The sequence below is a fragment of the Bacillus rossius genome, chromosome 3 (assembly GCF_032445375.1).
Source record: "Bacillus rossius redtenbacheri isolate Brsri chromosome 3, Brsri_v3, whole genome shotgun sequence".
Classification (NCBI taxonomy): domain Eukaryota; kingdom Metazoa; phylum Arthropoda; class Insecta; order Phasmatodea; family Bacillidae; genus Bacillus; species Bacillus rossius.
Window position 1 is genome coordinate 84,948,561 of NC_086332.1, and position 23,759 is coordinate 84,972,319.

At 39.3% G+C, this 23,759-nt stretch overlaps 2 protein-coding genes across 6 annotated transcripts in view; both read right to left on the minus strand.

Annotated features, from left to right (window-relative positions):
* LOC134530997 (uncharacterized) overlaps positions 1-23,759 on the minus strand; it is a 291,668-nt gene that overhangs the window by 90,555 nt on the left and 177,354 nt on the right. For all 5 annotated transcript variants that reach the window (XM_063366412.1, XM_063366415.1, XM_063366413.1 and 2 more), the window contains 2 exons: positions 22,374-22,582; positions 15,966-16,223 (listed from right to left, as the gene is read on the minus strand). In XM_063366412.1, coding sequence (XP_063222482.1) covers positions 15,966-16,223; positions 22,374-22,582 — 467 coding nt within the window. The remainder of the gene's footprint in view (positions 1-15,965; positions 16,224-22,373; positions 22,583-23,759) is intronic.
* LOC134531476 (uncharacterized) lies at positions 306-2,041 on the minus strand. Its single transcript, XM_063367187.1, has 3 exons — positions 1,683-2,041; positions 1,231-1,384; positions 306-832 (listed from the first exon to the last, which is right to left on the minus strand). The coding sequence occupies exons 1-3, from the start codon at positions 1,822-1,824 to the stop codon at positions 325-327; spliced, it is 804 nt and encodes a 267-aa protein (XP_063223257.1). The 5' UTR covers positions 1,825-2,041; the 3' UTR covers positions 306-324.

A 23,759-nucleotide genomic window follows, 5' to 3' on the forward strand; every position in this document is an offset into this window, starting at 1 on the left:
TAGGCTATGCCGTTGAAGGTGTACCCAACAATAGTGTACAGAATCATCTGAAACCTGTTTATTAATTTTTATTGTTGCCAAATTGTTAATTGATAATGTATATAAATAGTGAAAAGGCAATAACAGCGAAATTGTAAACAAAGTTTGTACATATTTATAGTGATCTTATTGTTTTTTTTATTAATTCAGGAACTGTGCTAGAAATATATGTAGAAATGGTATTAATAAAATTTTTAGTAATTTTTTAGAATCCAAATTTTCATTTTAACAATGCTGATATACATAATCAGTTCACATTACACTATAAAAATAAATTTTGATTTATTATTGAAAGTTAAAGGACCTGTCAAAGATTCCATTGGATGAAGGAGGCATTATTGGAGAGCCATTAGAAGCAGAGCGAGACTGACCATAATCAATGAACTGAAAAGAAGATGCTGATTGGCCTGGTTGATAATTTACAGTGTGATTCTGCTCACTTGCTGGCGACTCATAGAGCATGTTGTGTAACTTTTGCTGAACACTTATTTTAAAGTGGCTTTTCTGAGATGGTGACAATTTTGAAATATCGGGTAAAAGACTTTTCAGAAAAAGCAAATCCGGATGTTCTGGCTCTGCTTCACATCGCCTTTTCCTTGCCTCTAAATATGAAACAAATGCACTGTCTATAGGATTTTGTTTATCTGTTCTTTTGCTCTTCTTCTGAGCGGTACTCTGCTCTGGTGGCGACATAACACTAGCATCACTACTTCTGTCATTCGCATCACATTCATCTTCAGACTGGGAGAATGGCTCGCCATTGTCGAATGCGCTTGCCAAATTACCCGACTGCCTGCAATCACATAAAAAGAATTAAATAGAATCAGCAAGGAAGATATGCACTGTTTAGAGATAATCTCAGTTGTTTGACGGAAAATAGATGGTAAAAATATATCTAGAAGTGTCCGTTTATTTACAGAAGGCAACTAGTTCCATTTATGGAAAATCGCATATTTTTGATACTTCTTTAGAATGCAGATGCACAAAGTTGAATGTTCGCATACGTAATTGTTTTTACGCGGGTTTATATATGTATAACTACTAATGGAACAACATTTCATTGTAATGCATTGCAAAAGTAGGACCCCATGAATTAAAAGAACATTTCCGTAAAATTATCCATCAATTAACAGTAAATTCGAACAGTGTGTTTTTATTTAAAAGGTCACAGGTTTCTTTGTACATACTAACCTTCTTGACTTCGTGAAAGGTGTCAGGAACGACAGATACTCCGACAAATAATATGGCTTTTTAGGTTTTGCACCGGAACCACTAGCTTCTGTTTGTCTCAGGTGTCTGGCCCAGCAGTTTCGGCAGTTCCTCCATTTTTCTTTACAAACGTCCACTGCAAGAGAAATCAAATTAAAACATGGAGAAAATTTTTTTTACAGAAATTAAAAACATAGATAATAGTTGCATATATATATAAATAGTTACGATGTTATTAACTATTATAGCTGTCTCAACAATGTACTCTTTTCATCTCAAACCTGGTTTAGCAAAAAATATTTCGTTTATTTTGATCATAAATGCAATTTTATTTATTTATGCATAGAAAATGAACTTCAATATTCATTGTTTGCATTGGCTGTCATTCTTACAAGGTTTTATTTATAATTAAACAAATGAATGAAGTTACTCACCATTGAAACCAATTTCTGTAGAAATTTCTCGCCAAGCTTTGTCCAATTCATCCTTATTAGAGTGACCTGCCATTGAATAATTATATATAACTGGAAATTTTTCCACCGCCTGCACAAGTTTAATTACTTCTTCTTCGCTCATCTTTACCTCCTGTGCCTTCCAAATCGCTACTACGTCTGAAGCACGACGCAAGGAATAGGACCCAGCCGTGTCTCTTCAAGTGTGTCTGAAACATGAAGCTGACGTAAGCGTCATGCTTCATCCCGGTGTGCAGCGATTTCTGTAATTCCATATATTTTCATTGCGTTCCTTTCCTTGCGTCACGTTTCAGACACGCTTGTCTTGACTCTTCCGTGACTTGACGCGTCCGGTGTGCGGCCTGCCTAACACTTCAAGGTTCAAGCATCTCATTTAAATACACAGAGATAGAGAAATACAGGTAAATGTAGACTGTTTAACCATATATTAAGGTATAAATATGTACATAACACATATTTGTACACTCAATTATTGTCTACAAACTGAAAGCATCACACGTTGGAAGTAAATGTTACTGGCTATCATGTGTGACAGCGTGTGTAGTGGGAGTCGGTGTACATTCTCGGGCCGGCCGGAATTTTCCGTTTACTTGACATAGTGAAACAATAAAACTACTTATAGCATAAACATCTTTATAGTAATTCACGTCCGACGCGAAAACCAGCGGTTTATTTACGCAATGCGCGGGAATTACTGGCTATAATTAGCTCTCTGACAGACGTGCGCGCGCGCGCGCCTACAAGCCATGTACAGTCAGGCAAAAGCAAAAAAAACTCATTCCAATGCGGAAATGTTTTGGAGATGTTTTGTAATGTTTTAATTTTTTTTGGAAAATTAGTTCCGGATATCGGGAGTTCCGTTTGTGGGAATTACGGTCGAGGGGTGCTCTACTGTAAAATGCTCTTTGTTGTTTAAGAAAGCTCTACCAGTGTCAAAAGGTGTTGATGTGGATTGACTAACCAGCTATAAATAGCACTGGGAGAGAGAGTTGTCCTTGACACCTAGCCATCATTTCCTCTACCTCAATCTCTTCGGTTTTCCTACCGTTTTCAAACAGCAATTAAACTTTGTTTATTATCTGTGCTGTGTGGTTCAACCAGATTATTTTTGTTTAACTTTATTGCTAAACAATTTTTTTTTTATTCAAGTGTTTCAAAGTGTAGTATTAAAAGAGCATCAAAGCAAAAGAAGGTTGTAGTTTCAATGTATTAAAAGTTAGACACTATTAATCAAATTAATAAAGGAGAAGCATTGAAGAAAATAGCTACTGAATAGGGAGTTTGAACTTCAATTGTGTTAACTGAAATAAGCAAGAAAATAAATTGATATGAAACACTAGTCATTGCATCATTCATGTGGTAGTGCTCAGCGAGAACGTGGTGTGCCTATATCTGGACCGATCTTGGCCCATAAAGCTTTCAACTTAAACAAAACGTTACTGAATCCTGACTTAAAATTCATTGCTAGCCAGCGGTGGCTAGAGCGTTGGAAAATCCGACATAGTATTCGCCATCTAACTGTGACTGGAGAGAGCTTTGTTTTAAATGGGAAATGGAAACCCAATAAAATTTATAATGCTGACTAAATTGGGCTCTTTTACAGGATGATTCTGAGCAAAACATTAGCATCAAAGATTGAATATTCCACTAAGGGCCACAAGAATAGCAAAGATAGGCTAACTGTTGTTGCTTGTAGTAACAATGCATCAGGGAAATCCAAGAATCCCTGAGTGTAAAAATTATAACCAAAATTTTTTGCCAATGGTTTACCAAACACAAAAAAGTGCTGGATAGACAGTTTTTCGATAATTTGCTCCCACAGTTTGAAAATTCCTGAAAGAAAAGAAAATAGTTTACCAGAAAAAAACAATTTCACTGATAACCAATGCTCTGTCTCATCCGAGAAAACAAGAACTAATGAGGGGGGAATTAAAAGTGAAATTGGTGAGTGAGTTTAAAATGGAATACCATTTAAAACACTTTATAGATTTTAGATTACATACAAACCATCCATCTGCAAGAACGTCTGCTGGGTTATCCAAGTATAATCTAGATTGGGAAAATGAAAACTTGTGATTGTGGATAGTTGCACACAACCCTCCCCCCATGCAACTCGAAAAGGGAAAGAAAGAAAAAAAAATACCTATCATATCTGAAGGTTAAGCACTATGGTTGTACAACCTAACAACTTTAAGTTCACGAAACATTAACATGTTGAAACCGTTTTACTGTTACATATGTTAGGATTATTTAAAAATAATTTAAAATAAAATATTATGTGAATACAATGTGAGGGTTTAAATACAGTATTAAGGTGGTACCACATCAGTCGTTCATAAAACAGTGATTTGGTTCGTTGTTTCAAGTACATCCAACAATAGAAAAAAATTAGGATAGTTTGAACTCTATTCACAACAAAAGTTATTTCCAGCCAATACTCTTGTGTATAAAATTGGACCCTTAAAACTCAATTTTTAAGAAAGATGTTGAAATTATGAAATTATATATTTGGATTGGTTGTAATACCTAGAAAATAATTTTAATATTGCAGATATAAATCCATAAAAAATACCTATAGAATATTTGTTTTGATGATCCCATGTAGCATACTATTATAACAAATATTAAAATATGTTAATTTTATAAATCAACTAATGGTGGCAGTTTGAAGTATAGTAATTTGGTACTTGGTAAAATGATTTGTATTAGTACAATACAAAACAAGGATACATAAAATTATGATTTATTTTGTTATAAAATTATTTGTCATTTTTTTAACTTGCATGTTTTACTATAATCTTTTAAATACGTGTCATGGAATAGCAGACTAAATGGTTGAAAAGGTGTTTAAGTTTAAAAAATTATTTATGTTCTTACAGTAATGTTAATTAATTTATGCTATGAAAACATTAAGTCCTATGTTTATATATAGACAGTTTCACTCTTAGATTGCAATACATGGCTTGTGGCGCATGCTGTTGCCAAATCTCTCACAAAAATTACGAATTCCAAATTTGTTTCTTTGGAATTCTATTGCGCAAGAAGCATTTTAAGAACTCATATCATAACTTATATTTTATACTATTATTATTATAAATTTGTAATATATCACAACTTTTTGACGTGAATATGTCTTTAAAATTGCTTCCATAGTGGGAGGAAATTCAAAAAATTAATGATAACAAAATCGGGGGATATATTTTGGTGTTGCAACTACATATCTATCATCTCCATCCAAAATTTAATTACTGTTGCGTTTCAAGATTTCCATTTAGTATAACTTTTGACTCGGAGAAGCTACGACGTTCATTTAAGTTTCAATCGCCAGCTCTCGTCAAAATCTATCGATTGCATATATAAAACATTAGTTTAAAATAGTTACAGTGAATATATATGGTGTTAAAATAAAAAAATAGAATATTTTATATTTTGTATAGAATATATTACCTGTTACGTACACGTATTCATGTACAACACACGGCCGTGTCCATGACACAGCCACACCCTTTTTTTTTACTCTAATTTAGAACAAGAAACCATTCACAGACATTCATTGGTACAAATTCATACAAAATACTTAAATGAAATTGTAAAGTAAACTCAATAAAGAAATTAATAACACATACCTTTTAATTACTATTGCTACTGCTGACCAAAGTCGATATATCTTCCACAAGAGTAGGACAGGGTTGACCAGGAGAATGTGGTTGGGGTAATAGATATAACTGGGATGAATTTGATGAGGCCAAACTGATCAAAAACCTTCTCTCCATAGCTCTTCTTCCATTTTTTTATAACCTTTTTGACATAATATTCCCAGTTTTTATAAGTGGTCATAACAGTGCTATTAAGGACTCCATATCATGTTCCTTGAAAGTTGTGCTATGCAGTATTACAAATGATTTCATTTAGGCCCATTCCATTTCAATAGGGCTGAGCTCGCAATGATAGAGGGAAAGTGAAGTATAGTTCATCCAACTCTTTTGGCTATTTCTTCAAGTTTGTATTTTTTATACTTATGCATTTCCCGTTCTATAATGTCGAGCGATTCCCACTTAATCATACTGACATCATAAGAAATGCTTTTTTGCACGAGCCACTGTCTTATATCCCCCACATGCCAACGTTGCACAGGAATCGGTTCACACATCCTGCTATGGTACGAATGAAACATTATCTAAAACAATCTTGCTAAAAAATTTTTATATGAATTCCCTGACTTTTCCATGGTTTTTTTATGGTTTTTAGTTCAAATAGAAAATTTTAAAGACCATTACATATTATGGCAATGGATTTTGGAAAGTTTGAAAACAGCAATTTTTAAACAGCATATTTACTGCATGACTATCTGATAATTTGTATAACACATGTCCTTTCAGAGAGATCAGTGTAAGTTAGCTTAAATACTCTTTTTAATGAGTGGTTTTTAACTACATGCAATTATACTTCAAATAGAACAAATTATCAAAAATATACAAAAACATTAGTTTTTAATATTTATATGTGTAGGTCTACAAATGAACCAACATACAATATTGTAAAAAGATTAAATTTAAAAAGTTCTTAAACAATTCAATATTTCAAAGAAGTAATGATAAAGCTGCTATTTTGTAAGTGGAAAATAACTAAGAAAACATGGTTAAGATATAAAATGTTTGTAGAATGTACAATATTACTGACATTTCAAAATGCTGATAAGTCTATTCACACGACCACATACAACAATAAAAATAAAGCCTGTGTTAACATTAAGTAGGTCAATGAAATTATCCACATTTTAAGGCTTGGTAATGAAAGAGATTTCATCCTCTTATAGTCAAGCTTCCTTCTGAGCCTCTTCTAAAATTTTATGTACCGTCCCCCTCTTCAATTCTTGAATCATTTCTGCTGATCTTTTTTCTTCCTTTAAAATTTAATTTTAATTTGTTTCCATCTTTTCAAAGCTTTGTGGTATCTTGATCAATCATTTCGAGCATAGTGGATCACACTCCTAGATATTTTTATCTCACTGATGCCTCCTGCATTTTAACATAACAAAGAACAAACACTTTTTTTAAGAGTACCATAAAATAATCTACCTAATAGATTCAAGCATATCTTTCCAGAAGTGGTCAAGCTGAAAAGTTTTTCATTTTTTCAGTGAATAGGGGGTTTAAACAAAGTGATTAAAAATTTATTTTTAATTTGTCAGCACATATCCCTGTGATCCACTTGTTTTCATATAACTTTAGTCGCTATGAAGCAACTTCAGTGTTTGCAGAAATTACTTTTGGGTCACGAAACGGCAACTCTCTCTCTAGTCAACATAAAGATCACCTGTCAAGCATGCTTGTTAACATGTCAAGTAATCACTTTTGAAGAGAAGAATGTCTTCAGGATCTCTTCAACCACTTTTCTTATGGCCTTGGTTGTCATAGCCTACATCCACTTTAACATCATAGTGGTCTTGAATTTAGGATTGCTTCCACTTGCACCACAGCCGTGTACAATTCCTCGTACTTCAGTACCTGCTCGCCAATAACTCGCCTGAGGTGTGTCTTGAAGGACTTCACCCCTGCCTCCCATAGCCCACCAAAGTGCGGGGCAGACGGGGGGTTGAAGTGCCATGTCACTCCAAGTGGCTGCAGAGATTCTGTAACACCTTTCTGGTGTTCTGATGACGACAACAGCTGCTGTAATTCTTGCAAATGATTGCGAGCTCCGACAAAATTTGTCCCACAGTCACTATAAATGTCTGATGATCGGCCCCGGCGAGCAAGAAAGCGCTTGTAAGCTCCAATGAAAACTTCAGTGGACAGATCTGATGCCAGTTCCACATGCACTGCCTTAGTTGTACAGCATACAAAGATGCACATGTAGGCCTTTAATAGGGTAGGTCGACGAATACGTGCCATTTTTATGGTAAAGGGACCGGCATAGTCAACCCCTGTCTTGGAAAAGGGCTTCACTTGTTGAACTCTCATGGCTGGGAGATCACCCATTAATGGGGCTTGAGTAGAGGGTCTAGCCTTGAAACATTTAAGGCAACGACCTAAACGACGACGTATTGCTTGCTTGTCTGCGATGATCCAAAAGGTTTCTCTGAGAATGCCTTGCAGAGTTTGTAGTCCAGGGTGCTGGTTAAGTTCATGGTAATGACTAATGATGAGATCTGTGAATCGATGAGTTTTTGGCAACAGAATGGGTTGTTTGTGCTCAAAGGGCAAACTAGACTGAGGCAATCGACCGCCCACCCTGACCGTTCCAGAGGGATCGAGGAATGGGACCAGTTTACGCAGCTGTGGGGATGTACACTTATTATTTTTTAGAGCTGTCATATCACCCTCAAAAACAATAGCTTGCACTCGTTTGACCCAAAACATCATTGCCCCTTTTATCTCATGAGCACCAATCTGACCTACTAACTTCGCCTGCTTGGCACGGCAGTTGTGAATGAATCGCAACACGTAGCATGTTACATGAAGCAGTCTTGACAGGCGACTACATCGTTCCAGCAGTTGATCACACTGATGAGGTCTTACAACACTGATGAGAGTGAGGTTCTTTTTCTCTAGCACCACTGAATCAGGTGCCATGTCATCAAATGCTATTTGGACAGGCCACTGAGAGGGTTGATGTCTTAGCCACTGTGGACCACACCACCACAACAAGTGGTTCAGCAAGTCTACGGGAAGCAAGCCTCGAGAGGCACAGTCGGCTGGGTTGTCTTCGGAACGTACATGTCGCCACCAGGAGGTTTCAGTGCAGTCTTGAATTTCACTTACTCTGTTTGCAACAAAAGTCTTCAACTGATGTGGCGCAGTATTGACCCATGCCAGAACAACATGGGTGTCAGTCCATGCAGCTATGGACTGAAGCTTAATATGGTGTTTGTATATTGCCAGAGTATGCTGCAGCAACCGAGCCAACACTAAAGCACCACATAACTCTAAATGAGGCAATGAAACTACCTTGACAGGTGCGACCTTTGACTTTGCAACCAAGAGATGTACTTTCACATCACCCTTACAACTCACACGCAGGTACACAACAGCTGCATAACCCTTCTCAGAGCTGTCACAGAATCCATGAAGTTCATAAGAGCAATCTGAACAGCCTTTGACATGTCTGGGAACTGTAAGGGACGACAAGTGTGGCAAGTCTTTACTGAAACATTCCCACACTCTTACAATCTCAGGCGGTGGAACTGTATCCCAATCCAGTTTCTTCAGCCATAACTCCTGGATGAGGCTCTTCGCGAACATGGTCAAGGGTGTCAGGAAACCAAGAGGATCAAATACTCGAGCCAAATTAGACAAGATAGAGCGTTTAGTTGGTGATTCAGAGCTAGCCTGGACATTGTACGAGTAAGTGTCCGAGAGTGGGTTCCACTGCAGCCCAAGTACCTTTACTATTACTTCACTGTCTTGGTCCATGGAGAATGGCCTTGGCAGTTGAACAGCATTGGGAGGGAGCCACTCCAGGAGCACAGGATTATTACTCATGAATTTGCGTAACATGAACCCACCTTTATCAAGAAGTGTCATGAGTTCTCGCTGAAGTTCCAAGGCTGCATCTACTGAGTCAGCTCCAGTCACAACAACATCCACATAGATATCTGACAAGAGTGTTCTTGAAGCAGTAGGAAACTGTTCCCGCTCATCAGCAGCAAGTTGATGCAGGGTGCAAATTGCTAAGTAAGGTGCTGAAGACATTCCATACGTCACTGTTTTCAGTCGATAATCTTCAACTGGTTCCGATTTATCGAACCGCCACACAATTCATTGAAAATATTGATGCTCTCTGTGCACACCTATCTGCCTGTACATTTGCTTTATGTCAGCGGTAAACACCACTGGGTGAAGGCGGAAATTACTTAGTACCTTAACAATGTCTTGCTGCAGCTTGGGTCCCGTGAGCAGTTCATCATTGAGAGATACTCCAGTTGAACCTTTGGCTGAAGCATCGAAGACTACACTGTCTGGCTTGATTACGCAGTGATGAGGAATGTAAAAGGTACAAGATGCTGTCTCCACCTTTCCCATAAGGACCCATCCCAGTACTGAGTTGAGGGCCATGGGAGAGCCTTCTAACTTATCACCAGTCAATAACTGTGGAAACAAGTCGGCTCCAAGAAGCAAATCTACAGCACCAGGGATATCAAATGAGGGATCCGCTAGCTTGAGGTGAACAACAGACTGACGAGTGTCAGAAGGCAACTGAACACTGGGCAAGCTATTAGCAACTCCTGGAAGGATGAAGGCATCGAGAGCAAACCGAGGACTGTCTTCACCAACTGGGCTAATTACCACTGAAGTGTAAGACTTGGCAACATTCACTGGTGTATTGGATGAACCTTCTATGGGTAGGTGAGCATTTTTGCGAGGCAGACTCAAACACTGAAAACATCTTTCACTGATAAAACTGGCCTGGCTGGCAGAGTCTAGCAGGGCCCGAAACGTATGTGGGTTTCCACGCACGTCATGAATCTGAACCTGGGCTGTCGACAACAGGACTGTTGACACTGAGTGCACAGCCCTACTAGAGGTGACAGTGGATAATGTTGAGGTTGGATTTACGTCGTGTACAGTCGACTGTCCCTCTGCAGAGTCGGGAGCAGCATCACCTTGTTCATCCTCACAAGTTTCGTCCTCAAAATGTAAAAGTGAATGATGATGCGAACCACAATGGCGACAAGATGAACCCACGAGGTAGGTTTTTGCTTGATGTGATGATCTAAAGCAGTTCAAACATAGTCTGTGTTGTCTGACTACAGAGTATCTCTCTGTTGGGCTAAGGTGATTGAATTTAGAGCACTTAAACAATGAGTGAGCACTGCTGCACATTTGGCAGGAGTGTGTCTCTGATTTGGCAACGAAGGTATTTGCACTTTGGTATTTAGGCAGAACAGACTTACAAACAGGTGCAAAGGAGGGGAAATTTTTCTGCAGAGTGATCTGTGTTCTGGGTACCCTTCCCCTGGATGATATCACAGCCTCCTGAGCACGACAGTGCTTTTCCAGGTATTCGGTGAACTTGGCCAAGGATGGTAGGTCTTGACCGGTGAGTGTCATTTCCCACTGGGTTTGAAGTACCACGTCTAATCTCTTGCAGAGAATAGAAAGTAATATTAAATCCCACTGACTGACTGGGACATTAAGTGCGGCCAATGCTGCCACATTTTCCGTGATAACCGTTAAAAGATGTCAAAGTGATGCTGGTGCATCAGCAGATGCAAAGGGTGCCTGCCGAAGGGCTTCAACATGAACAGATATGATTAAGCGTTTGTTGTCATACCGATCAGTGAGTAATTTCCAGGCTACTTTAAAATTCACGTCTGTGATTGTCAACGACTGAATCAACTGAAGTGGCTCATCACTTAGTGCGGTATTGAGGTACACTAGTCTCTCAACCTCAGTAAGGTTGGCATTCGTTGTCACAAGAGTGGTGAACTGGTTGGCAAAATTCATCTACTCCCTAGGGTTGCCATTGAAATGTGGCAGACCTATTTTTGGTAGAGCAACGTGAGAATTCTCGGATGAAGTACTCTTTGTTTGCTCCTTTAAGTCTCTAGCCCTCTCTTCAATAGTGAGGGACTCCACGGCGGCCATCACTGAATAATAGTAATTTTCAAATGAGATTATGCGAGCTACATGGGCTTCAGGATCGAAACCCGTTGCTGGGTCCGCTGCAGCCTCCACAGCGAGATAGTCTGCGTCAAAACCAGCTTTCACTGAAGCAAGATCACAAGCCGTTGCAAGAAATAGGCCCCTTTTATTCGGGTCACCCTCCGCAGTGTGTGCAAGGTCCGCCGCACGTTCAACCTGGTCTTCAGCAAGTCTAAGGCGCAATAACGCCGACCGAACGTCTGCCATGATGCACTGTTATTGTGTCAAAACACGTAATCTTTATTCATTGACACAAAGAAATGTGACGTCACGTAACGGACAAAGGCAGCTGCGGGATACGGCGAACAAGGCAGCGACAGGATACTAAAGAACAAAGGCAGCGACGAGACACTACAGACAAAGGAGGCGAAGGGACAAACAAGGGAAAGGTGCCAGACCCTGAACATGGATAAAGGACGGCGACGTAATACAAAGGAGAGGTCAAAGTCGCGGCACGGCGCACTCAGGACAAATTCAATAATTTCCAAATCCGTGACAAACACAACAATAGCGTGCTTCACGTCGGATGCATTTACACGTGCAAGTTAATTGCATCAGAGTACAAAAAAAATTATGATCAATGCACTTCAGACGTGAACGGACCACACTCGAACTGAACGACGCATATCGACACACGCCGACAAAGTAAACTAAACGCCTACGAAACTATTTCTTGAAAGACTAAACACGCCGGCAAGATCCGGCCCGGAGGACCAAATGTTTTGACTGTGGACTGATAACACCATCTTCCTGACGGAACGACTTACCGCGGCGGAGCGATAACAAAGACTGACTAGTTGCCGGCACTGCCAGCTAGTGGCGCTACCGCAGCCAGTAGCGCGGGAAGTTCAAACACAGTCTTGATATAAGGAATGTCTCTAGTCCCAACATATTTACACAAATTTAAAAACATCACAAGTCCAATCATACACAAGTCCAAACAGTTTTATCTAAATCAGCAACACTAAAGCATTATTCATGTCAGTTTATCGCACTTTCATATATTCATTGTTTGAAGGTCATATCTAATGAACTACTACATTAATTTTGTTTATACTGTTTTATTATCCTATGTATTTTTGTTTTGTTGTCTTGTATAATTGTTTTTCCTGTTTGATTAATTTGGGTTAGGGGTTTCATGTGAGTTGCCCTTTTGTATATATTGTACATACCCCTAAGTTTCTAACCGCTGGTAGGCATATTACTAATAAATAAAATAAAATAAAAATAATACTTTACAGGGAAATAAAAATGCTGCTTACTCCCTTTCATCCAAATTCATTATGGTTGTATTTCTGCAAGCCCCTTCGAACTTACCTATAAATCCTTGAGTTTTAATAAGCTCCCGTAATTTGTTTGTAGAACTATGGTTTTTTCCAAAAGTTAAGTTTTTTTTAAAGGAATAATAAGTTTTGGTAAAATAAAGTGAATATCTGTTAGATCTTGAAATGTTTTATCATTTCATTTGTGATATTAACATTTTTAATATTATTATTTTTTTGCCACCTTTTAGGTTTATGCTTATCCTTAAAGTCTTACCTAAAATTGTTGAATGTGTATATCTCCAAGAAATTTAATTTTGAAATGAGGATTGAATATGGATTATTAAATAATTTATCAGAGAATAATTCTGGTGATTCCATTAATAAGTAAGCGAGAATCCTCTAATAAGTCTATATTGATTTTTGAAATACTGGGGTTAATGAATTTAAAATGTTTATAGTAGTCACTACACATATCAAAGATTAATTTTATGTTGTAGATAAGTATGCTATCCCAGTAATTAGCTTTAATGTAGTAATGTACTCTAATGCAAGTTTTTTAATTTCGTAACCAGCACAGAAATGACCATTTTTATTTTTATTTTTAAAATCATACTGACATCGTCCGGGCCTACGGCCCCTCTTAAGTTCGATATGCCACCGCCCAAACACCATCCACCCTCCATTCAAACCTCCCGCCTACCTGTGCGTACGTGTGCGTGCGTGTGTGCTCGCCCGGCAAGAGGGCGCTTAGATGCAGTGCGCCGCACCCCTAAAAACATAAGTATATTGACGTCGTACTGACCATGGCCTTTAAGCCCGTGCTCCGCACCGCCAGTACCGTATCCCGTTTTCGGAGCGCGCCCCTTGCCCAGCCGGATTGAGTCAGGCGAGCGTCCCGGGCGTGACCCCAATAGACAACAAACCTTATTAAAAGTCACCGCGGCCACTGGCCTTAATTAAAATGCCCGTGACTATGATCGTGTCAGATTAGAAGAAATCCAACTAAAACGGCTCACAGTGAGACAATATGTTGATAAATTTACAGTCGCCAACTTGATGCCACAATTCAAATAATTAAATACTACTATAAAACAGTTGTTAAGCCTTAAGCACACAATTACCAGGTGCTACCTTTTAATTGAGCACCTGGAACGTGTTTTTAGCTTATAATAGAGCAAATTAAGTTAATATAAGTTTTTTGACGCCGACTCACAAAGAAGAGAAAGTTTCACTTCCTTGCGAGGCGGCCATGTCCGGCAGTCTCGAACCACTCCACGCCGGGAACAGACGTGTGTCCGTGGGCAGCATCCAAGTTTCCTTCATTGATTAATTTTTATTCTATACTAAATCTTTAAATTTAAACCTCATTAATTCATAGCTGCCCACGTCGACTCGGCGCGTATTTTTACGGAACCGGGCCTATCCCGACCGTCTTCACCGTGATACCGTGCTGCAGATCGTATCACTCATGTAAGTGTTTCGCCTAATTTAGGAGCCCGCTCATAGAGCCCCCCCTGCACCCGTTAATGTTCGGCGCTGGCCGTCTCCAGCGAGCATCGACCCGCGTCCCGCGAGACTGCCGCGGTAACCATTAGTGTCGCGTAGTGTTATGTTTTTTCTGTGTTAATTGTGTAACGGCTAGACGTCGCCAAGTGTTGGTGAGAGTGTTTTGTAGCGGGACTAGATTAAAGGTAATTCTCACCAACTCGTGTATACTAATTTTCCGGAGTCTCCCGTCCTCCACACGGCCGAGCGGCCTTCACAGTCAAGGGAGAGCCATTCAGGGTAGATTCAAGCCGTGTACCTGGCGGGGCACGCGGGGGCAGAGTACCATCGACCCAACACCAACGGCCTAGCAGCCCGCTAGCCTGGCGCCCCTCCGGACAACAAGAGCACCGCGACGCCCGTAGCGCCCGTCAGGTACCCCCCGGGCCTTTCACATAGGTCGGGTGACGGCAAAATATAATTGTGTTGTTTGTTTTTATATTCCCTAAGTGCAACGTGACGGCAGATCGGCCGGGAGGGTTTTGTGTACTTTTATTTTTAAATAATGTATTAAAATATCATAGCGTCTCCGGACATTCCCGAGGAAACCCAAAGCCAGACAATAACTAAAGTTAAATCTTAATAATTATAATTTGTACAATCTTTTCAATTCATTCAAAAATTGTTACATAATTTTCAATGCTTTCTTGTCATGTTAATTTAGTTTCCCGTGGCACGAATTCGCTAATATCTTTTAACGGCAATTGTTTCGGCGGGAGAACGCCATGTTAGTCGAGCGAGCCATGATCTCACCCCAGTCTTCCGCCATCAACGACCGAGAGCAGACCCATCAGCACTCCGGGGACCTCACCGCTTGTATTCTCTGCCAAGTAATTCTGTTAACTTTAAATTTCATCTCAATCGCTTTCTTATAGTCCTCGGAGCAGCTCTCGGTCGGGGGACTGCTTTATTAATTAATTTACGACCAGTCTCGGTCTTTTATCTTGTACTACGTAATTCAATATGTGACCACGTGGTGGCGCATCACCAATAAACCGATTCGTGCCGCGGGCATTTTTTGTACTGTTTCAACCGTGTACGTGTGTGAGCGGAATTAGCAGAATAAATCAGACGTGCAAATTTAACGTATTATTCTTTTATTTTCTATCTGTGTGACCACGTGGAGAGTGACGGCGTGTGGGACGCCTGAGAGCCCACTTCGTAGGGAAAAGCGTGCCCGACGCTGAGAGCGGGCAGAAATTAGAGCTAGATGTTTTCAAGGGGGAATATCACGTCTCACATGGGCGACGTCACGCCCTGAGTTAGGAGTCTCACCGGGTCCACGTGCCGTACCACGTGGTGGCGCCCTCTAACAATCCATCGTAAAGCCGACCGATTGACCCCCCCCCCCCCCCCGCGACAATATATTTCGCACAAGCTACGAAATGGAAATTTTTTAAGATTTAAAAAATAAAATATGTACATTCTTGTAGAATAATTTTACAAAACATTCACAAGTCACATAGCAAGTATCTGATACTATTGGTTGGGGGGAAAAAAAACAGAGGAAAATTATTAAAGTGTTCTGGATGTATAACACAAGTCATTATGAAAAAAAAAATCAAAACAAACATGGCAGAGATTAATACAACAACAATTAAGAAGAGCAGTTACCTACAAGATAGTGGAAAAAATTTGGTTTATATGAGTTTCAAGATTGGCAGTACCGTAGCGCCTGCTTTGGGTATGTCATTTAAACAAATGAGTGTGATAAGATTTAAATATTAATGTTAAGTTACAGCTCGTATCATTTATGAATGTATTGGTTAAATACAAGAGCCACCAACCAGGGTGCTAAGGGTCCAGTTGAGGTTGCAGTGGCGGAAGGCTTCGTTGAACCAGTCCTGGATGAGCTCTAGGATGCAGCGCCCGTTACCCCAAAGCACTAACGGCACCAACAAGGCCCTAGCCGTGGCATCTGGTACGTCTGCAGGGAGCTGCTTTAGCTGCGACATCAGGCTCATCTGCAGGCCACTCATCTTGGCAACCAGGTCAGCTGGCAGATGCGTCATCAGCAGCAGTAAACAGTCAAATGCCACCGTACCCTGCAGGCCACACAACCAGCACCACCCACTTCATTCTTCATTCTTTCCGTCGTGCCTGTAGCTTCTTGCCACACATTCCCTTAGTAAACACGTCACCAAGATATTTTTTATAGTGCTGCACACAGAGATAAATCATAACCAGTGATTAATACAGCCAAAAAATTTCTCTTGTTTCAGTTTTTGCTCAATATCTCCTGAAGAATGAGTCCAATAGAAAAAGTAAGTTAATATTTTATTTTTTCAGTAAATTAACTGTTCTACAAATAAAGCCCAAACAGAACTCTGTATGTCCAGAAGTTTTTGAAGTAAATCTTTTCAAAATTAAATTTTTTTAAAAGTGAAAAAACTTTGTATTGGTTATGTTCTTTGCATAGTATAGGGAAATGTACTCATTCCATGATGAAAAACATAGACAATGAATTATTATTTTTTTTGCTAAATTGAGCCAAATTGTACAAAAATTGGCTAAATTGTACATAAAACCAAAATTATGAAAAATAGATAGTGGAAAATCAATTATTATAAACTGTTTTGAGCACAACTACATCAACAATATACTTTAAAATAATAGTAAAAAAGTTAAACTAAGCAAGTTTTAAATATTGTGTATTTATGACTATTATATTGTAATAAATTATTTACTAGCTGAAGCATCCGGCATAGACTGAGCTTTATGCATGTGTCTTTTAGTAGGATGGGGATAGTTTTTTTAAATATCATGTCGACAGTTGATTTTATTTAGATAGAAAACAACCAACCAATCAAACATTCTTTTTTTACATATTGTTACAAACGTGACATTGGCCAGGACACATGCAGATGCAGAGTTGGCTGGCGACTGCCGCAACATGAGATTCACCGCGCGTGCCTGGAAGATAACAAGGATTGTCGCTTTCCCCCCTCCTTCCCAACACTCCCCGCGCGGCACCCTGCCTTTGACACGTAACTGACACCGGACAGCTGGGAGTTGCACGAGCCGCCGACACGTGTTTCGAGAGATTCTACCGTCGTATCGGCGCGGAATGACGCGACAGGCCCCGGCCGCTCTCGTGAGTTCTGGAATTGCGCCGGGGCCTATATATATGCCCGAGGACACTGGCCGGAGAGTCAGTCAGTGGAGTTCAGAGAGAGAGTCCAGGCGGGAGCCTTCCCGCAGCGGAGTTTCCGGGCAATAGTGTCGCGGGCGCGGCGAAGTTCCGAGCGAGGCGTCGAGCGGATCCTCGGTGAAGGCAAGTGTCGGCGGCGGCGGAGTGCGGCGACGGAGTCCCGCGGCGGAGACCCACGAGGGGTGCTGCGGCGAGAGTTGCGCCAGAGGTGCAGCCCAGCGAGGTGTGCGGTGTGTGAAAACAATGACTGGGGAAGCAACATTTTTAAGTGCAAATGATTATTTGCCATTTTAGATTATTTGTAAGTGACATAAGTAGTGGCAATAAATAAAACTGTGTGTGTGATAAAAATCTTTAATTGGGCTCTCCTTTACGAACCCGCGGTAAATCGTAACAATATTCTAAAAATTTTATTTCAAAGCTTGAGGGTATATATATTTTTTTTCTATTTGTCCATTTGGAGGGTTAATGAGCAAACTATCTGGCATGCCAACTCTTGAGCAAGCTGGTATTGATACCACATAAATTGATTGCCCCTGTGCCTTTTTGATACTCATACTCAATGGGATACTGAAACTGCTTGAAATGGAATGGTATATCTGAATCTCTGGGTATCAACATAATGTGATCATACCCAGGAGATGAAGAAAGCATAAACAATGAAACAGCGAAATTTTCATCAAGAACTATAGAAATTCTGCTTCAATGAGTGTGGGAAAGGAGGATGGGGGTGGTGTTCTGAAATCCCACGTAGACAGTAACCTTCCTCTTGTTTTGAAGGTCAAGTGTTCAAAATTTCATCAGATATCCGAGTAGCACTGTAAATTTGTAATAAAATAAACAAATTGAGACTTTTCTTTATATGTGTATAGAAGATTACTATAAATCACATTAATCATATGAGATAAGTACCTTGTTTAAAAAAAATAGAAGTGAAAAATCTTCTGGAATGGTGTACATGTTAAGCATATGTAAGGAACATCTTCTGTTCTACTGGTAAACAAGATGTTGAGATGAGGCCACCTCAGATCATTCAAGAGTGAGGTGATGTGGAGGAAAATGAAAAACTTCTTTATACTCCACCCTCCATTTACAGTAACTGTAAAATTACTTTTTCTCAGTTGTGGAGTTGTAGGTAGTCAAGACATCAATTGCCACACAGGCAATGAACTGAGACCAAAGGAGTGATCAATATCATAGCTAACACATTTAGGAAAGTAACTTTGAAACATGAGGAAAAAGTATTCACATTGGTATCCATTAACAGCTCTGTCAAAGTGGCAAATGAGAGAGAAGACACAATTTCAGAGGGTGTGCACAACAAAACCATTGGAGGAGGAACTAAAAGATCACTTCAAGTATGAATAAGTACTTTCCCACTTACATTTTTCAATGAAAAGGGGATGTAAAAGGGAATGTAAAAGTTCAGCTTCTACTCTACTCTCCAGCAACATCCCAAATGACAGCAATACATTTATAGTAGTGTAACACCCCTCGTGCCTCAAAATTAAATTATTTTAATTTAATAAGAAAAAAACCTTGGAAACTGCTGGGCAAAATATTAAGAAGAATAAAGTTATTTACCAGAGGGGGCACGAGGTGGTGAACCAGAGAAATTTAGACTCCCTGCACACAAGCAACTTGGGAGCTAGTGGACCATTAAATAGAATAAGGTATATGATAAATAAACACTACATAAGTAGCTTGGTCTATAGGTTTCCCTGGTTTATTTGAATAGGTTTTGTTTTGGCATAGTTTCTATATCACAATAAAAGGTCTTAGCAAGTAACAAAAAGGAGGGCCGGCCCGAAATTATTTAAACAAGAGCGACTGCTGCGGTCTCTACCGGCAGGTACAGAAAGCAACATACAATCGACTATTACAGGCCGCGAGGAGGTCTTATGGCGTAGCTGGTGGTGCACTCTGGTGGCCTAAAGGGGACATAAAGGGGGGAGTTAGCAAGATTGCCCACAGGTGTCGCGGACGTCAGCTCCACGAGCTGGCGCCAAGAGAAGACGTTACAGTTTCTGCCGCTAGATGTCGTGGGGGGGGCTCTTTAGGGCAAGGGAGAATGTCCTTGGAGTAGGCCATCGTCTTGGCGGGGTTCACCACAGGGCAATGATCTTGCATTAAATTCTGCAAACCAGGGGGGTGGAGAGAGAGGGGAGGGTGGACAAAAAAGCGCAGAGATGGCTGGGAACGGAGGTCCACGGGAGACTCGTTCGTGCCGAGACTCGCTACTCTCAGCGGGTCTCTGAGAAGTAGCAGCTTGCCAGCCAGAAGCTGCTCTATGCGATTTTAGTCATGCAGTGAATTAATATTACAAACCCGGGACGTGACTGCAGGCGAGAGAAATTTCAACCGGGCTGCCAACGTCCACATTAGACTAGCAAAATATCAGATAGGTCCCTGAGAAAGGTGCTTCGGTCCACTGGCACAAAGTTTAACTATGTGGCGTACACCAGCCGAACAAAGTGTAAATCACCCCTTTTGTAACTAATCAATTTGAAAAATAAAATTTCTAAAAATAAATTTAAAATTATAATAACAAATTTAAAAAACGTGACGAAATGCCTAATTTCCGGCACAGTAGAGGATAATGGATACCTTTTACACAAAGTTGTTTAACACTGTGACAATTCTGCAAGAGCCATTGTAACAGGTTACGTCACCTATAATAAAAAAAAATAGGAAGCAATGTCTTGGCTGTATTACAGCTACCCTGGAGATGCAGCCAACAAAAATTCCAAAATTGCTTAAAAGATGTGACACTAATGCTCACTCTTTCAGCGATATACTTCTTAAGGAGTCTAACATAACAAAACTATCTCAGAAAAACCATTGGCGAATGATATCAAAAGCAGCCATATCAACTGCTTCGTGATGCATTCAAGCAGCAGGGCTTGCAGTGAAAGAAGCCGAAGAAGGTGCAGATCAGGACATCACTGACACAGCACTATCCAAAAGTGCAATATTTGATTGTGTTATCATTACTGGAGAAGAAATGGACCTCTGGTAATTTTAAATGGTTTGCACACATTTACAATGAATGTCTTCCTCTGGAAAAATAAGTTTTTCTTCTTCCAGATGTCTTTAGCAGGTGTAACACCAACCCTGTCCCTTTCTTGCAGCGAAAAACAAAATTGGCCAGAGTTCTCCAGAACAATCCCCCCTCCCAGAACTGGATGCAGTTTCCCTACAGCCAGATTCAGTCATGAGGCCAATGCCAAAGCTGAGGGAGAAATATTTCTTGGTTCTTTACGGGGGTGATACAAAAGACACTTAGCATACATAGCCTCTGCTACCAGCTTTTCATAAAGTCGGCAACCAACCAAAAGATTAACCTTGCTTGTTTGCTGTTAACAGAAGATTCTGCACGCCATCATTGTTATAGAACTAGCATTGTTATAGAACTAACAACCGAGTTCGAAAGTGGTAGGGGGTAAATAAACCCGACAGATTGAGGGTAGAAGATAGACAATCAGGGACTCTTCCCAGTCACAACCATCATAGATCCCACTACTTTAGAATCTACTGCACTTGATATCTTGAAAATGCACAAAATAATGCAGTGGAAGATGAATCTGATGCAAAGATGGATTAAAATGCACAGCACTAATTAAATTTTGCTGTGGCAAATCATGCAAGAACATTCCATCTGATCATTTGAAAGATCCCAAACAAGTTGTGCAGCTCCACCTGCTCATGGAGTTACAGAGGATTTCTCAAAGTCAGTGCCATCTAAAAAATAAAATTACATTAAAGTATATAATTTTTTTACTATGTATGTACTGAAAAATGAAAACTGACATGTAGTTTCCCACCTGTGACAAGGTTTGTTCATGGATGGAATGGGGCTGGCACTCACTGGAGCCAGATGTCCTACCCAAGGGACAGACCTATCGTTCTGGCCAGCCTGAAGAATACATGAGGTGGGATGAGATTGGATATGAAGCAGCGACAGAATTAATTAGTGGTGGGAAACAGAAGTAGGGAGTACCCCGAGAAAACCCAGATTTCCCACTTGCGAAAAATCTGGGTTTAACCCCACAGGGAATCAATCCCTCGTTGCCTTGGTGGGAGGCGAGTGTTTTAACCACTCATCCACCACACCTCTGTTATCATATAGAATTAACTATTCTAATTTATATTTTTAAATAAAAAATAAAAACTAGTTATAGATTTTTTTTTCAAAATCCATTTCTTCTTAATTTTAGTTTTATGCCCATTTCAGAGGTCTACACCTACAGGCATCTTTTTGAGCTCAAATTAAAGTTAAGTAAATGTACTACAGATTCATTACCTATGAATACTCGAGGAATGAGTATATTTACATTATTTGGAAAGGTACACTACCATAGAGAAACGTTTTCACTTTTAGGGGAAAAAAATGCAAATGTTTGAAAGCTGTATCTTTGTGACTTCTGAACATACAGACCTCGGTTCAATCTTAAATTATATAACATTTAATGTACTTAAACAACAAAATGAATACATTTTCTTTAGCATACATATTTTTGGAGATACTGAGCCAAAACAAAATCAATTGCAAACATTTGGCTGTTTTATGGGCATTGAGCAATTCGCACAGGTCTTTATTTCAAAACTGCATTCTTGTTATCTTACTGTTGGCACAGATCCTAACAACATACTAAAATCTTAGAACTACATGACAGTTTGCAAATTCGGATGTATAAACTGACAGTTATCTCATGTTAACCATACTAACTTCCTAACTTATGTTATAACAATGATACTGGTAAAAAATTTAAACACACATTGTATGGTATCTCTTTTGTATTGTGTTAAGTATACTCCAGAAACAACAATAAAGAATAATATCAATAAAAAAAACCAGCTAATATCACTCTTAAAAATTTCCCTATTTCAAACAGACATATATTAAAAAATATTTGTATAATAATAATACCACAGATAAAAAACTGTAACAAAAAATTATTTTTGAAATGAAATCAAACTAAAATAATACTATTTAATATTGCTGTTATTAAAAATAAATAATACCAACAAAGTTATTTCATACCTTGAAAAAACCAAACCATTTGGGGAGGTACCCTTGGCAAATTTTGTGGAGATCATGCAACTCCTTGGGATGTTCCTCGAAGGCCTTAATGAACGTCCTCCACAAGATGCTGGCAATATTTAGCAGTGTTTGCATAACTGCGGGCCGATCCAAGGAGCTGCTCATGTGAGCCTCGCTCCTCGATTCTTCGCCTGTCATTGAGCCATCATCTGCAACAACATGCAGTACGCTTTAAATTACTATAAAGGGCAACCTTAATTGAATATATGTATGTCATGTTTATTTTAATATTGTTTAATATCATTGATGTGTTAGTTATAATTTGTGTAGTATCATCGATCTCTATGGTTGTTTAAAATTTATAATCAATGCTGTTGTCTAGTACGATATTTTTTTATCTTTGTAAAAAGAATGGAGAACGAATAAGAATGTTTGGGAGAGCCATTAGCTTGTGAAAGGGATTTCATGAATAAATGTCAAGTCTGAGGTCAGCAATATTAAATGTAAGTTACTGAAGTTGCATCATACAATTATTTAGTAGAATCATAGAAATAGACTATAAAATTACTTCAGTATTTTGAGTGAACTCTCAAGATTACTATATACTATTGTCGTGGATGGATTCATCCATGTCGGTACGATTGATTTGTCGCGCTAAAGAAGAAACTACCGACTTTACTAGTGAATTATTCGTGCAATTATACATACTAAGAGACGCACTATTAAAATTTGATCTACCTTAACATGAGAATCTTTGAGAACTGATGGTGTGCGTGTAATCACTTCAAGAGCTGCACCTTTACCATTCTATGAATCAAAGGGAGAGTCTTCGAAACCAGCACCAGTTCTTCGAAAACTACGACCACCAACCTATAGAAGCAGGATTCAAGCATCATCCTTGTTAAAGATCATCAAACTGTGATAGACGACGCAAATTTTGTTGACTTTTGGTGACGTCGGCGATTTGATTGTCTGAAACGAATATACAGACTTCGGTATGGATATGCGGTAAGTGCAACATGTAACTACCAGAAGACGGAACAGGTTCGAGGTTCTATCCCCGGGAATATCAAGAGAAAACTACGACCGATACAGAGACTATAACGTCAACGATTGTGCGAACGTTGGAAATCTTTGAACTAGAGATTTTTTTTTTTCGTAATCTTGAAGTAATAGTGAAAAGATATGAACTGAGTAAGTAGTTAATTTTAAGTCTAGAGTCTTGTTAATATTGAGTTCAAATTATAAATAAGCCTAACTTCTCGAACTTTAATAATTTAAGAATTTGTTAAAGTTAAGAACCTAGCTTCTAAAATTTGCCCACGAATACCCTGCTCTTTAACTAGCCGATGGCAGATATAATTATATCTATAGGAATATTTTACC

Bases quoted from the DNA above. Each gene is read 5' to 3' on its own strand.
- LOC134531476 (XM_063367187.1), bottom strand. From the start codon at position 1,824: ATGAGCGAAGAAGAAGTAATTAAACTTGTGCAGGCGGTGGAAAAATTT. The intron at 1,385-1,682 runs GTGAGTAACTTC...TTTCTCTTGCAG, and splicing joins TACAGAAATTGGTTTCAATG to TGGACGTTTGTAAAGAAAAA. The intron at 833-1,230 runs GTTAGTATGTAC...ATGTGATTGCAG, and splicing joins CCTTTCACGAAGTCAAGAAG to GCAGTCGGGTAATTTGGCAA.